The 16513-nt window shown below is 36.9% G+C and overlaps 1 protein-coding gene across 1 annotated transcript in view; it reads left to right on the top strand.

Annotated features, from left to right (window-relative positions):
* The window catches only part of TBCA (tubulin folding cofactor A), a 27858-nt gene extending 13312 nt beyond the window's left edge, over positions 1-14546 (top strand). The window contains exons 2-4 of the mRNA XM_058826259.1: positions 2785-2890; positions 10585-10671; positions 13396-14546. Coding sequence (XP_058682242.1) covers positions 2785-2890; positions 10585-10671; positions 13396-13476 — 274 coding nt within the window. The 3' untranslated portion in view covers positions 13477-14546. The remainder of the gene's footprint in view (positions 1-2784; positions 2891-10584; positions 10672-13395) is intronic.
* The last annotated feature ends 1967 nt before the right edge of the window (positions 14547-16513 follow it).

Here is a 16513-nt window from a genome sequence, read left to right as displayed (position 1 = left end):
ACAGTAGCATTTTAAGGTAGCTGAGAGGATACCTGTTATAATGTATACTTTTCCTTTTTTTATGACTTTGAATGCATAAAGGAATGTAATTTATTTTATCACCAAAAATTGAGATTTAGATTCCTGACTTACAGAGAACCGTTCACAGAGCTGACAGTATTTCTTCATACAGTATACCTTAGAACGTACAGAACTTTTTGGTGAAAAATGTTTGGTTTATTTACAGAACTATTAGACCATGTAGGATATTATGTATCTGAACTAAGACTAACCTTAGGGTTTCAGATGGATACCTGGTGACAGATTGTTTAAAGAGGTAATATTTTAAGGAACTATCTGTTGTAGAATAAAGGATTATTGCCCATATACAAGCATATATGTGTGGTATTATATGTAGATATGTGTAATATATACATGATAAGAAGTAATTCACATTAGGGTTTTTTTTAATTAATTTTTGATTCTTTCAGTTAAAGTTGCTAAACCTTATATTTGTTACGACACCGTAAAATGTCTGCTGAAGTTAAGCCTCTTGTGGTTTTTACGGTTGCAGGTTTTTTCATCTGTGAATGACCTGTGTCCTTGAAATGTACACAAATGCAGCATATAATGATCCAGTACCCACTGAGCTGTTCTTACTCTGTTCACTGTGTATGGTCACACCATATATAAAGATTCTGGTTTGTGTCCATTTTAATCTTTTGGGGAAAAAAAAAACCAAAAATACCAGACCAAAACCAAACAAAACAACGAACAAAAAACCCACAAAAACCCCACCCACTCCAAAATCTATTTTCCAGATAGAAAAGGGTTAAAAGAAGAAGAGAAGAAAGTATAATGCAGGTATTTTTGTGTAGATGTCTGCTGAAATTTTTAAGAAGTGATTAAGTGTTAGTATTTCTCCATGACAAAATTTCACTTATTTTTAAAATCAAGTTGTTGACTTAATTAGTGTCTCCCCAAGCTATATATGCAGTAGAAATGTCTTAATGACATCTAGAGGAAGGATCTAGTACAGGAAATGTCTTCAAATCAGAATGTCTTTAGTACCGTTATGTATCAGCATCCCAGTCTTTTGAATGATAAACCAAGCATTAACTTAGATAAATCTGAGTACTGAAAAAGGTGCAGTGGGAAATTTGTTACAGAAAACTTTCTCATAATTCAGATTTCTTTTTTTAAAAAGCAGGATATTGCAAGTTGTTCTTCTACCATGTACAGCTACTACAGAAATAGGTCAATAAATACCGATGCAATTCTTAAGTATCCAGATGTGAGAAAGGCAAAAGTTCAAGTTAGTCCTGAACTAGGTGAGAACATGCAGTCTTTCCACATTTGATAGAAGTATGCAAACTTGAGGAAACAGTCCGTTTGAAAAGTTAAGTGTGCATAGAAGGAGATGTGAATGTGAAAATACAAATAATGACATGCATTGAACCTGTTGTTTTGGCTAAAATTTAAAATAATGTAAAATGTTTCATTCAGCAGTATAAGTTGCCTTTAGTTCCAAAGGGTTACACATTTCAGTAAGTGAATCAGGTAAAAGCTTCGTTCAATCATACCTCTCCCCTTGCTCCACAAGGGAGTTTGCTGTTCTCATTCAAAAAAAGTCATCTGTCTCACAGGTTGATTAAAATGAACTTTTTTGGAACCTAAAAGTAGCAAAACAACTAATACTGTCTGGAATTTAATCAGGTAACCTTGATCAAACAATTAACTCATCCTCTATTAAATCAATATTTACTGATGCTAATACTGGAACTAGTTCCAGTAGTTAGAATTACAGCCACTCATTTAGTGTCTTTATTATTAGTAATTAGGCTCCTGTCTTTCTTCAGTTCTACTTCTCAAAGCTAGTACTTGGCTTGCTAGTAGAAGTTGGCCAAGTCAATAATACCCAGAGTATGCACTTTGCACAGAGCTGAAGATGCTTTGTAAGGCTCTCTGGTTGTGTGACTCTGTAAGGACTGAAATGAGTTGAGGTGCATCTCACAACAGCCCTGCTGTGGAGTCACAGCTTAGGGCTGTTTCAGCAAATAAACTCTTGTCAAAACGAGGGAGGGTTCCAGCTGTTGCATTATCAGTATATTTTCAACAGATTTTTTTTTTTTTGTAGCTGCAGTGGTGCTTTTGTGGCAGCTTCAGTTCACAGAGGTTCTTGACACCCCAGTAACATTCTGTCCATCCTCAGCATTACTAACTAGTAGGGCACTTAACTGTGACAAATTATGAATTAATTTGCATTGATGGACTTATGTGGTCATGAAGCTCTCTACTATACCTTTATTTATTCTTTTTTCATGGTATAATATATTCTTTGCTTCTTGGATCTGATTATGTTCTTTTGGATGTTAAATTCTATTCAAACAATCTTATATATGTTGATCTTACTCTTGTTTGGGGAAGGATTTTCTTCAGCATATCAGATCTGCAGTAATATCTCAGTGTTTGTTCTGCTCCTGACATAGCTAAAGAGAAAATGTTCCACTATTTTTCAGATCCTGAAAGATGTTTAATTGTTGTACTATAAGTTATGGAACTGTTACTTTTGTCTGTGACCCCCAAACCAGCATCAAGATAAGTGAAGAAAATACTCTTTATATATTATAGCTAAATTAATAATTTCCTAGATACAGTTTTCTTGCAGTGGTTAAAAGCCTTTTTTTATAAAACTGCATATTATCTTCCAGGCCTGTAACTTTTGAGTGGGGGGCTGTTATCACTGATGTAACTTTTTACTGTAATAGAACAAGATTAACACAATCACTTGGTTGTTAATTGCAGGCTGGCGAAAGAAAAAATTATGTATGAAAAAGAAGCAAAACAGCAAGAAGAAAAGATTGAAAAAATGAAAGCTGAAGCCTGCGATGATTATGGAATTAAGAAGCAGGTAAACTATCCTAGAACTTGTTTTATAAAATTCTTATTTGTTTTCATTTAATCATAGTCATCTTTAGATAGTCTCCTGTACTTTTTTCTAGACTCACATTATATAGACTAAAATCTTGTCATGAAAAGCAGCTGTAGAAATTTCTTTAAGGTGTTAAATTATAAGGATTATAGTTTATATATATCTGAATATATGAATTACTTATCGCTTTGTGTTAGGATGGCTGTTACTCACTAACTGTGTGTGAACTCTTTCTCAGAAATACAAAGAACCTGTAGTAAATACATGATCTGGATGGATGTAGGTAAACCAAGTGCTTGCTGCTAACTGTAAATGTTACAGCAAAGTGAGAATGCCTGATAGTTAATATTATGGGGAAACATTTCAGCTCTTGAACACACCAGTATCCTTTCAGTAAAATCACAAACTTCAGAGGAAGAAAGCAGCGGGTCTGCAGCTGCAGAGCTGCTGGGGTTTGTAGTGAAGTTACAGATTAGGAGGGGGCATGCTGTACTTCAGTCTGCTCGAGAGTATGGTTTAGTGCCACTATTACAGTATGATTACACTTTTTCTTGGAAAGTTTCCCACACGGATAGTAGTTGCAGACAGTTGGTACATACCCTTTTGGAAGAAAAACTGTCACATTTCCTGCTCAAGAGAAGAATGCTTGGGCTTGGAAGACCCAGGGTGTTTATTCTCTGCAGAAGTGTGAATTGTCTGTGTTTCACTGTGGTCTTGGTATTCTTTCAACTAACTATGTTACCTTTTGATTATGTTTTTTTCCTCCAAGTATTTCCCAGTTGCTTTGTCTCAAATCTTCACAGAAATCACAACTGTAAATTAAAATTATTTTCACTTATTAGTCACAAACATAACCTTCTGATATCCTGTGTGTATTTTTAAATGATGGAAGAATAAGTTAAACAGAATTCAAATACAGAATTAAAAAAAGATAGGAGAAAGCCCTTTTAGCAAAAGCTAAATCAACTTCTTTTAGTAAATTAATATTTCACTTCATATGTCTATACCTTGTTTTAATTATGCAATGGGAATGAAATACAAATAAAGAATTTGTATACAAATAACAATTTGTATTTCTAGACCAGAGCTGTCTTCTGCCTCACCAGACTGAGACTTGGAGTTCTACAAAATAGTAGCCTTTCTGAAGAGCTGGTGCTAACAAGAGCTAATGAATTCAATTCCTGTTTTTAGTGTTGCCCATTCATCAGATTATTTGACTGCGTCATGGTATTTCCACAGTGACCTGACAGATATCAAGAAAGTCAAAAACAGCAATGGCTGTGAACTTCTGCTGAAATTGTTATGTTCTACTTGAAGGTATTTTCAGAGACCAGTGACAAAAGCCTTCACAGAAAACAGTCTTGATTCATTCAGAAATTGCCTGATCCACCTTGAAAGCAGTCAGTTCCTCCAATGACATCTTCACTTCTTGTTTATTTAGTGCACTTTGCATTCTGGAACTTGTTAATATTTTAGGTTATTAAAAATTTGGAGGCTTATATAGTACCAGGAGAGTTTGCTCAGAACAGTATTTTGGATGCAGTAAAGACTTTGAGATGTTTTTCAGAAAAAATATCTGTAGTTACACATTTTGAGAATTGCTTCTAGTTGCTAATCTCTAAATTCTAGGATGCGTAACTCTTAAAATACAGTTGTATCTAGCCTTTATTTTGGGAGTGAAAAGTAACATCTGGGTGATGGGAACAAATTCAGTCACTTGAGACTAGGAGAATAGTTTTAACTAATCGTTTAGCTGAGCTATTGGCTAAACCATGTATATGTGTGTGTGTTTTTATGCATTTATATACACATAAGTCAATTCAGAGTTCAGGGAGGAATTCTTAAAAACCTTAAAAGCAATATTTTCTCTTGATGTAGTACTGTTTTCATTTAGCTTTCTAGTTACAATTCAGAACATGCAGTTTTACATACAAAAGTGAATATGGAAAATTTAAAGTGTATAATACCATTCCTACCATTCCGTTAAAATATTACTGGTTTGTAATAAGGGATCAATCCCTTCGTAGAACAATAGGATTTGGTTTGACTCAGTATTTTTCTCCTAACTCCTTACGCATTGGGGCAACTCATGGTTCCAGTGAAGTCAAGTGTTCTCTAGCTGAGGCAGTGATCATCTGGGATGGCTGGCAGTTGTTACATGCTAGCCCTCACCTGAACTGTCCTGAAAGAATTGTTTAATGAGGAGCAGATTCAATACCAGAAAAACAAAAAGGGCAGTTTTCTTACAATGCTGGTAAATGCTGACCAAAATTATAATTTGAAGATTCCATTGTAGCATGCAAGAAGACTTTGTATTGGAAATAAATATTACAATACTTCTGATTTATCTCACCAGGTGTAAATTCTGCTTATAGTTTCTCTGGGTAGCAAGAAGTAGTGTAGTTCTACCTCCCTGCAGATTTTGTCTTAATGAAGTCTTAGTTTCTACACAGTTATAACAATTCTCAATATATGAAGACTTTCCACAGAACTTCATAATACTACTTTAATAGAAGATTTTCACATAGTATCATTCGAGTGCAGACTAATGATGGAAACCTGTAGCATTCTGTATTTTTGTGGTTGTTCATGTTCATATAAATAAAAACATAAATAATATATAAATAATATCATAAATAAATGTATTCGCACAGCTCATGCTTTTGAGACTTGTGAGCGGGGGAGAAGCAAAGTATCCTACTCCATGTCTCTTCTCTCTGGGATTGTAGATATAATCTGGTGGGTTTGTTAACTGGAAACATTTTTACTGGTAAGTGGTAAATTTTCAGTTTTTTAGATGTAATTCTGCAGTGCCGAATTAATTCTTGAGTAATGTCATTTCTAGATGAATTAAAAATCCAGTGGATTTAACACAGAATTTAACCTCTGCATGCCAAAAAGTACATAAAAGTACATCTTGCTAATATGCAGGTTTTTTCAGATATTTCTGAAAACTGCAATATTTCTCTTGCTTTGTTCATTGAAAGAGTGCCTTCTGAAACAGCTAAAAAGACATGCATTTGGAAACTATTTACTATTTTGGAAAATAATGCGAAAGATAGTGATTTGCTGCTGATCTTGTTACTGGGAGACTTCTTGCTGAAAGGAAGGTTGTAATGTTCTTGAACTTCTTAAATGTCTGTTTAGCCTTGAAGAAATATTCTAGTTAGTTTAGCTGGCTTTTTACATTTTTAGCTCTTTCCAGCCCTCCCACCTGATTGGTTCAAAGTTTCATTCTTCTCACAGATTGAGTAAGATTAGATTAAATGTACAGTTTCACAATGGTCTCATTATCTGCATAATTAGTTTTTCTGCCCCCTAAGAACAGATGAAATTTGTTTAATAGTATGAATTCTAGCTCTAGATGCTTGGTAAAGAGGCAGTGGAAATGCTAGTTAAGACCTAATGCTTCTCCTTATGTACTGTGACAGTATCCTTAACAAGCACGGCTTTTTTTTAGTGAAAAGCCAGCAGCTTGGAATTCTCTGGATCAAGCACAAGACCTGGTATTAAAGATACATTCAAACCTTAGGAAAGAAACCAAATTATGAAAAAGCATTACTGTCATTGTCCTTTTCTCCTGTTTTCCAAAGAGCGTTTGCCTTCTTATCTAAGCAGATATAAGTATTGGAAATGAAAGACAAAGTCTGGAATCTTTTGGATTCCAGACTTTGTCTTTCATGTCCTAAAGTGATCTGCTGTAGAAGAAATAGGATTAGATCTTACCTGAGAGGAGCTGCAAAGAAAAGTCATTTGAAAGACCACAGTATTACATCTAGAGGGTTTTCTCCTCCATCAGTTTCCATGCTAGAAGTGGTAGGTGGTTTGTTGTTGACACATGGCCATTTCTTGAAGCTCTGAAGCACTGTAGAAACAAAAGTCTTCTCCAGTTTTTTATTGAAGCTTTCCTTCAGGTCCTTCAGGAGTCTTTTGATCAATATATTTGACAACTTGCCTACAGCAACTGTGCTGTTGTGTGTTGTATTTTTGGATAGTTCAAGCTTCTTTTGGGCCTGAAAGGAAATAGAACTCCTGAAACTGTTGTTTCCTGCAATTCTTATATGCATTTGTGGGTTTTTTTTCTGTCCAAACTCACCGTAATGCAGTATCTTGTTGGGTTCCTGCCTTCCCTATGAACAGCTTCTTCCTACATTATCTATGCTGTACTTCTCCCTATACCCCTACATCACAATCCTGACCAAGCACATTGATATTACCAAGGCCCAGTGCCTTGATACTACTGCTGTTTATTACTGAGATGAGAAGTACTGCAATGGTGAGGATTTAAGTTACAAATATGGATTAGCCAACCAGTAGCCTTGGCTTGATTATTTATTGTGTGCTATTAATCTTACATAGTGGGATACTAAATTTTGGGACCTTTGGTGTTTGTGATACTTAGAAATTACTTCTTTTCTTTTAGATCCCTGTTTTTTCACTGGATATGTCTGTAATTAGTCAATGAATTCCAAGTTTTACACATTTTTTGAGGAAAAGTAGTTATATCAGTAGCACTTGTTTTAGTAAACAATTATCTGCATGTCTTTTCCTTATCTCTGCCATCTTTGAGTAGATCCATACTGTTAGGATTGTCTGTGCAACAGAAAACGAGCAGGTCATTATGTGACAGTATTTAAAAGCTAGATGATATGTTCATTTTTGTGTATATAATTGATACATGCATGACTCATTTACCTTTGTCATGGCTTTTAGCCCACCTCTTCTGTTCAGATCACCACTCTTGTCACGTGAAACAATACTGGCGTTATACCCTGTGACCCAGTAGAATATCTGGGTGTCCTTCTAAGAGCAAGGAGAGGCTTATGGAGTTTGTTTGGGGGTTTTTTGTTTTGTTTTGGGGTTGATTTTTTTTTGTTGTTATTGTTGTTTTGAAATTATTTGTGGATGTGCGTATCTCTAAATCTCTTGGTTACCTGTCAGTCAGTTGAGAAAAAAACCCAAATCAACATACTCTGCTTCTGTTTTTTGAAGCTGATATAACTGATATCTTTCCCTCCATTGTTATTGTTACTGTATTTTTAAAAGTTATTAAACTGTTCTTATTTCAACCCACAAGGTTTGCCTTTTCTTCCTGTTACATTCTTCCCAGTAGGCTGGGGAGGGGGGAAGCAAGTGAGCTGCTGCCTGGTACTTGCTGGCTAGGATTAAACGCTAGTCCTTAGCTGGAGCTGGAATTGCTGCGGTCTTGTCAGTGGAATTTGAGTAGCTGCGGTGCACGTCACAGGGATGGAAATGGCTGCAGTGCCTGGCATTGGAGTTCGAGTGACTATCGTGCTTGTCACCCTTACAGTTCTGTCCAAAAGTTGGGCAGAATTTTGATAGAATTTGGCAAACAAACACTTTTAAGAATCCAGTCATAAAGCTTATATAATTATTTGAACTTTTGACTTTACTATGTATATTTGTAAAAGTAAATAGTCTTATCTGGGATTATCAGCATTACTTGAAAAGAAAGTGGTTTATGCAGAAGTTAAATAATGGTTCTACAAAATTCCTGTTCTAGTCTCCAGTTGATTGCACCTACTGAATATAGTTCTAGGATTTATCATCCTCCTGGTTTTTATTCATCATTGCATAACCACTGGCACATATAAATAAAACTTGGGTAACTCTTTGGAAATCAGTCAAATGTTGTTTGAATAGAATGATTTGGGTAGATTTGTGCATATCTTAGAGCAGGCAGGACTATACCTTACAGATTCTAGATTTACATGCCTTCCTAGGTTGCTTATCTACTGGCACATACCAAATAAGTTACTAATTTTGTATTATCTGCCAGCTTTATAACACACAGGTATTTACTATCTTTGTGGTGCAAGGAAGTACTTACTACATATTCTCACTCCTGTAGGTATTCTACTACACAGAGCAAAAGGCATCATTTCATGCCGTTTAGGGCACACCTCATTCTGTGGATGTTACATTGACTGATGAAAGTGTAAAATTAAAAACTAAAGCTTTTTTCTCTCAAAACCAAATGGACTAAGTGACGCTTAAAAACTTGGTGATAATATCTTACTATATAAAGGCTTTCTGCATTTATAAATGCATTCTTAGCTACAGCTTAACATGACCTTTTGGTACAGCAGGACAATGCAACATAGGTATTGTGAAAAGCACAGTTCACATAATTTTTATAGAATTTAAAAGTTTAATAAAAAAGACAATTAGGAGAAAAAAAATAAAGTATACAAATACGGCCGGGTGTCTCAGCATTCAGCCAAGAGAGCACACCTTACTAACAAAGGATTGTCCCTTAAAAACAGAACCCTACTACATATCCATAAATTCTCATACATATTCATACATTCTTAGGATCTTTGGTGTTCTTCTGTTTAGTTTTCTCTTGCCCCCTTCCCAATAGATCAATCTTCTTTGCGCCATCGAGATTTACATTCTCTGATACCAAAAGTGCAATAAATTCCTCCCCCAGAATTCTGGTCACTGCTGTCTTCATCTGGATGATAGTTTACCAATGCAGGAGTTCTCTAGCTATTTTTTTTCCCTCAGTCTTTGGGTTATACAAACAAAAGCAGTTTTTATTTTAATACTATGCCATAGCCTAACATATATGTATTATACTACTATTTCTAAATTTCATCAATAACAGAAATAAAGAAAACTGTATTAGTACAACAAAATTTCTCATTCTTATACACATAACATTCGTTTTAATATTTGCGAAAAGCCAACAATATAAAATGTATCTATAACAGTATGACAGAAAGAAAAAAGCCAATTAAAGGGAAGGCTTTCTGTTGCAGGTTATCCCGAATGGAGATGTTTCGTGTCTAAATATGTAACAGATTTTAGTTTCTAAATACATTTAACATTACTGACAACTCTGCACATCTTTTCTTCTCAGTGTTTGGTGTTCAGATCCAGAAATGCTCCATGAAATAAATGTTCCCCTTCTTAAAACTGATGTTGTTTTCTTTAGGAGGTGGCAGGACTTTCAGATTCAGTGGGGTGCCAGTTTAGTAATTTTGTTCAAAGTGCATGGTGAGAATAATCTTTCTCCTAAAATGAAGCACAAGGATATGTAATAACTTTTTATGCATGATAAGCATCAAAAATACGAGCCTGCTGGTCTTTGCTTTTCATTTTTCTTTACCTTTGTCTTTCAGTCAGAGCCTCCTGCAGTCTGCACACAATGTGATCAATAACTCAATAACTTTTTTCATGCAGTAATTATCTCTATGGGGTATTATCTGAACATTCTTTTTCTTTATTACCCAAAAGATGCAGGAGATATTTATATAACCAGCTGATCCCCTTTTGGATGAAGCTGCTTCATGACAGCAGGAGAAAGTTTGTTTTAAATAGACTTTTTAACAAACACTGAAAACCTTACTACTGTACTTTTTGCCAAAGAGAAAGATTATTCTAAATACTGTCTTGCACTTTATACTTGATATTCAGTTAAGCACAGAGTAAATGGAATGGAAATGTCCTGTAAATTAACAGAGTTTTAAGCAATTACACTAAGTAAGTGTCTTTTAAGAAAAGAAGCATATTCAGAAGATAGGTGCAGCTGTTCTGAAATTCCTAGATAGACTAGATTGCTGATTCTTCAGAGTAAAAACTTATCCTAATAGATAATGTTTCTATCTGGAATATTTCCTAATTTCATTGGCTTCTGATTATCACAGATCGAGATCTTACAAGAATCACGAATGATGATTCCGGACTGCCAGCGCAGACTAGAAGTTGCACATGCAGAGCTTACTCAACTACTAGTGAGTATTGCATCACACCCCAGCTGATCAAGAAGTGCTGCAGCTCCTAGGTGTGCTTGGATAAACAACTGCGGCAAATAAAAACTGGATTAAAGAATTAGTTTCTGTAGGTCCCAGGACCAGCATCCTATAAGATACCATTATTTTGCTTTAGATAATTGTCTTTGCAGACTTGGTCTTCAGTCTGTGGAGACTGTGTGTTAGAAACCATCTTTAATGAAATGTACACTCATCATACACTTACACCAGACTGTGAAAATGGACTCAGAACTCCTATGCTAGCTCCATCATTAGAAAAATCAGTTCACCCATTTTCGGTTTTATAGATAGGATAAATGTATATAATATGCTTGTAGGGAACTGAAATTGTCAAAATACTTTGGTTACTACTCTTACTATGCTATAGGCAAGTTAGAGGAGTCCTTGCTGAGGATTGCTTAGTGTTTCATTAGTAAAGTGAGCTGTACTGCCCTGTTTTTTAAGATACAGATACCTTCAGGGATAGAGTTATGTTATACAAACAGATTCACTGAACCTGTACTACATTTGGAGTACTTATTTTAAAAGCTGTCTTCTCATCAGTTCAGCTACACATGTTGGTACATAATAAATGGTATTGTGAGAATATATTAAAATATACACCCTAAATGATGTCCCAGATATAGCGATGGCTAAAATAAAAATACTTTTTTAATGGAAAGGTTAAGGTGTCCTAATCTCAGGTAGTCTGCCTCTGTTTGCCAAAATAAATGCTCAGTATTTGGCAGGATTTAGGATTTTTTTGTTATTCGACTAGTTGCTGAACAGTTAGTCAGTCTAAATTTCAGTGGCATGCAGAAATGGTGCTATTGATTCATTAGTATGTAAATTTAAAACAAGGAATGGGAGCAGTTACTGTTTTTATTAAGAATCTGGAAGTATTCATATGTTACTTTCTGTGCTAAACACACCTTCAGTGTGTTTATTAAAATTTGCTGTATCCTAGTATGTTTTTCAATTGTCAGTCTACTTAAGCATTTTTCTAAGAGTAGTTTTGGTCTAAAGTTTGTTCTTACTGCTCTCCTGGTTTTAAATATTTAACACCATCAAATAAAGGTGTGCATAGGTCAAATACACTTGCACATGACAGCCATTATCTGGGACTTCGAGCAGGACAAAAGAATTTACCCATTTTACCTGTTTTGCTTTGAGTAACATAGAATGTGTGTTTTCAAAAATTCCTCATTTCACGAAGTAGTTTGGGTTGGAATGAACCTACAAAGATCATCTGTTCCAACTCCTTTGCACTGACCAGGAGCATCTTCAACTATATTAGAGCTTCAGCTATGATTAGAGCCCCATCCAGCCTGATACTGAGTATTTACATGGATGTGGTACCTACCACCTCTCTGGGCAACCTGTCCCAGTTTTTCACTACCGTCACTGTAAAAAAACTTCTTTATCTCTAGTCTGAATCTATTCTCTTTTAGTTTAAAATTGTCACCGCTTGTCCTGTCACAACAGGCCCTACTAAAAAGTCTGTCCCTGTCTTTCTTGAAGGCCCCCATTAAGTACTGAAGAGCTGCTATAAGGGCTGCACAGATCCTTTTCTTCTCCAGACTGAACAAACCAAACTTTCAGCCTGTCCAGAAAAGGAGGTGCTCCAGTCCTGTGATCATCTTGGTGGCCTCCTCTGGACTCACTCCAGCAGGTCCTTCCTGTGCTGGGACCCCAGAGCTGATGCAGCCCTGCAGGTGGGGTCTCAGCAGAACAGAGCAAAGGGGCAGAATCCCCTCCCTGGCCCTGCTGCCCACGCTGCTCTGGATGCAGCCCAGGACACGTTTGGCTCTCTGGGCTGGGAGTGCCCATGGCTGGGTCATTTCCAGCCTCTCACCCACCAGCACCTCAAGCCCCTCTGGGCAGGGCTGCTGTGATCTGTCCATCCCCCAGCCTGTGCTGGTACCAGGCCTGATACCAGGTACTGATGGAGGTGCAGCACCTTGCACATGGCCTTTTTAAAACACATGAGATTTCCATGGACCTACTTCTCAAGCTTGTCCAGGTCACTCTGGATGGCATCCGATCCCTCAGGTGCATCAGCTGAGCTATTTAGCTTGGTGTTATCTGCACATTTACAAATCTTACTTTCTTTGTCATTAATGAAGATATAAAATAACACTGGTCACTGTACAGACCCCCCAAAGGACACCACTGATCTCTATACAGACATTGAGTCATTGACCAGTTCTCTGGCTGCGGCCATCCAGCCAGTGCCTTATCGAGTGAAGAGTCCACCAATCAAATCCACCTCTCCAATTTAGAGAGAAGGATGTTGTGGGCGACCATATAGCCCACAATGACAAGTCCCTTTTCGCAGCCTTTAAGGACTTCATCTGACTGCCGTAAAGTTTCAAATGTTGTAGAAAGGAGCATGGCAACTGCATCAGGCAATTCCCTCAGGACTCTGAGAAGCGTCTTGTCAGGTCCAACAGACTCGGGCACATTCACATTCCTCAGGTTGTCATGAACCTGATCTTTACTTAGAGTGGGAGGGACTTTGCACTCCCAGCCCCTGTTTTGTAGTCCAGCTACTTGAGAGGTATAGGAGGAAGCTGCCAGCAAGACAAAAACATTGTTGAGTACCTCAGCCTTCTCCTTATTTGTTAGCAAGTTTTTTTAGCTTCTTAAATTTAATCCCACAATAGTTATTTTCGGAGTACTCAAAAATATTGTTTTTGATTACAGGAAAATGAAAAAGAATTGGAAGAAGCTGAAGAGTATAAAGAAGCACGTTCCATACTGGAGTCAGTGAAGCTGGAAGCCTAGCTATTTTCCAGTTCTTTCTTTATATGCATTAGCACGGGGTCCATTCCACAGTTTCATTTGACTATGGCTCTACTACTATTGTTGACTTGCTAAAGTTCCCTTTATGCAAACTGAGCTTTCTCTAACTGCAAGGTGCATCAGATAAAGAATGTTCTGAAACATTTGTGTGTTCCATATTCAGGCAAAATAGATACATTTGCAGTTCACCTCAATAAAAAAAAAAGAAAAAAGAAAAATAAAGCCCATTTTAAAGTAAGTGTAATAGTTAATATAGAGAATTTAAATCAGAACCATTCAGGCTAAGAAATAAAGTTTGGCTATGTAAGGGACCAGTAAATACTTCTTAGAATGAAATAGCATTATAAACTGGAAAGGTTCCATCCAGTTCCAACCCCCTGACATGGGCTTCAGAAGCACCTTATATTTGAAATAATTTCCAGCCATTACAGTATAAAAATCTGTACTGAAAGAGAAAGTAGACCTAATAATCCTTCCCAGTCACCTACCTTTTTTCTATGGTGCAATTTTTCTGTAGTTTTATCAAGTATATAGTCCTTGTTTATCTTTGAGTCCAGGACAAAAGCTGACTCCAGATCTTTCTCAATGTGCATGGCACTGAGTCGTAGAGCCCAATTCATACAACTTCCATGGATCAAAATTCTTTTACTTTTCAGGAAACAGAATTTAGCAGGTGAGTAGTATATTGTGAGTTGCATCTGCTAATAAGAGTTCTGGAGTGAATGCTTTTCTTGAAAGCACTTTGGCCTAAGTGATTTTTTCTTTAAACAAAGTTCAAACTGCAGAACATGAAAGAGATCTAATGGGTAAGGGAACAACACTCAGTCTGCCTGATAGACCATTAAAACATTATGTACAAAAGCTATGGTTTTTTCAGAGTAGCTTCTCTAAAGCAAATAGTATGTTCTGTTGATAAACAAGAAAGCTTTTTACATTAGTTTTTCTAGTTTAAAGTGTTCTGGCATGTTTCTTAAAGGCAGCACAAAGCACAGTGTACCTTTTGTGTGGTGCTAAATTGAATACTCAATAAAATTATTTGTTAATTTGCCTGAGTTTGAGTAAACTGCTGTTTCAGTACTTATCTATATACCTTAAGCACATTTAGAGTAATGTCTCCTTCTCTATCACTCTTAAGCACTGCTCTGACAGATCAACACCAAAAGATTGCTGTTTAAATCAGTCAGAATGATCTACTTTTGAAGTCACCCCACACCAATACCACAGAGGCTAAGAGGTGAAACCTGTTTTGACACTACAGTTCCATAAGAGAACATGCACAAAGTGTCTCAGCTGACAGATTGCAGCAGGAGTCTGCTTGCAGCCATTGAGTGCAGTGTGGTGAATAAATGCTGAGCTGAAGAGGAAGTGTAGGGAGATGCCTAGTCTGCTGAGCAGAGTTTAAAATAAAAACACACTTGTGGAAAACAAGCCCATAGTAAAATGATGTGCAAGAAATGCATATGAAAGCTAAACAGGTGTGACCTATAGTGGCTGAAGGCAAGTAGGATTGTCATATGCCATAAGCTGGCATTTAGAATGAAACCACATGGCCTTTAACTACAACATGAGCTCTGGGAAAAGTTTATTGGTGCAATAGTTTCTAGGGTGAGTGGTTTCTCATGTTTTCTTAATATGTCTCTGTCCAAGCCATCTCCTAGCTCCCTACTACTGCATCATGAACCAAGATCATACTCTGCCCTGACACTAAGTTCTCTAAAAATGAGCATGTGACGTAGTACAGAAAGTAGCCAGCCTCCCTGATGAAAATCAAGGTATGTTCACCCTGAAAATGCTTTGTCTCCAGATGCCTCTGGAACTGTCTAACTTCTGAAGGGACAGCAGCATGCTTTCAGACTGCCAGCATCCTTTAGGAGAAGAGCTAACTGTACACAAGTATTTTGGGTTAACTCCACAGAAAGCCTAAACCACACAGAGCTGTTCTATTTCCCCTAACAACATCCTGTTTTGGCAACCCACCTTCCCCGTCTCTGGCGAAACCTTGATCTGAACTCAAGAGGTTCAGATCAAGGAAGATGCTCAATAACTGAGCTGTACTTCCTCTAATACACAGGTCCTCAGAATTGCCACATTAGTATGACAGGTGGCTGCACAGCTTCTTAAGACTGGGCAATCACTAAGAATTTACTACTAAAATTGGATGTTCTGATCACCCCAAAGGGTACAGTTCTCTTCAGCAGGCCTGTGTCACGAAAGAAGTAGAATAGGAAGTGTGTGCATTTAATATATGGGTGATACAAGGGTGTCCAGTATCTTCAAGAACAGTATCAGAAATCAAAAGGTTTCTGACAAACTGGAGAAAATTTAAAGTACTTCTTTTAGTAAGGACATACTTAAATTAGAAATTAAAGCACACTTATACCTGGCAGCAGCAATTTTCTAGTGCACTAACATAGGAAAAAGTAAACACTAGACGCCATTTCTGAGGCATATAGAAGAATTTTAGTGAATTACATGCAAAACATTAGCTTAGCTCATAAGACATGGGCAACAACCCTTACACTCCCCTTATTAGAAAGGCTTTAGAAGCTGCAACTAAATGGGATGAACAAATAAGGATTCATAGGAAAACAGTGAAAACTTCTAAAAAGACTGAAAAATGGTCTGTACAAAAGAAGGAACAAATCCAGAATGTTAGCCTGGAAAATACTAAGGGTAGCAGTGATAATAGTCTTCAAGCATATACAGAATTAGAGAATAAAAAAATATTTTTTTTTGTCTGGCAGACAGAGTAAGATGCAATGAGCTTGAGTTACAATGAGAGGAGAAAAATACTGGACAGGTTCCTTCCTCAGAAAACAACTAAGACAAATGAAGCTGTAGAACAGACTGCCCATGGAGGCTGTTGGAGCTGCCTTCCTAGAGGTCTTCTCTTGACCAGGCAGATCAGTCAGTTATGACACAGGGACCGCTGATCTTGCCTCATATTTACACATTAGGGAAAAGCATCAAAAGGTGGATGAGTATTCATCCTTTCTCAACAGCACTTATCCCCTCATTG

This window comes from Poecile atricapillus, chromosome Z (assembly GCF_030490865.1).
Source record: "Poecile atricapillus isolate bPoeAtr1 chromosome Z, bPoeAtr1.hap1, whole genome shotgun sequence".
Classification (NCBI taxonomy): domain Eukaryota; kingdom Metazoa; phylum Chordata; class Aves; order Passeriformes; family Paridae; genus Poecile; species Poecile atricapillus.
The sequence above is the reverse complement of the archived record's forward strand: the minus strand, read 5'-3'. Positions and strand labels throughout refer to the sequence as shown.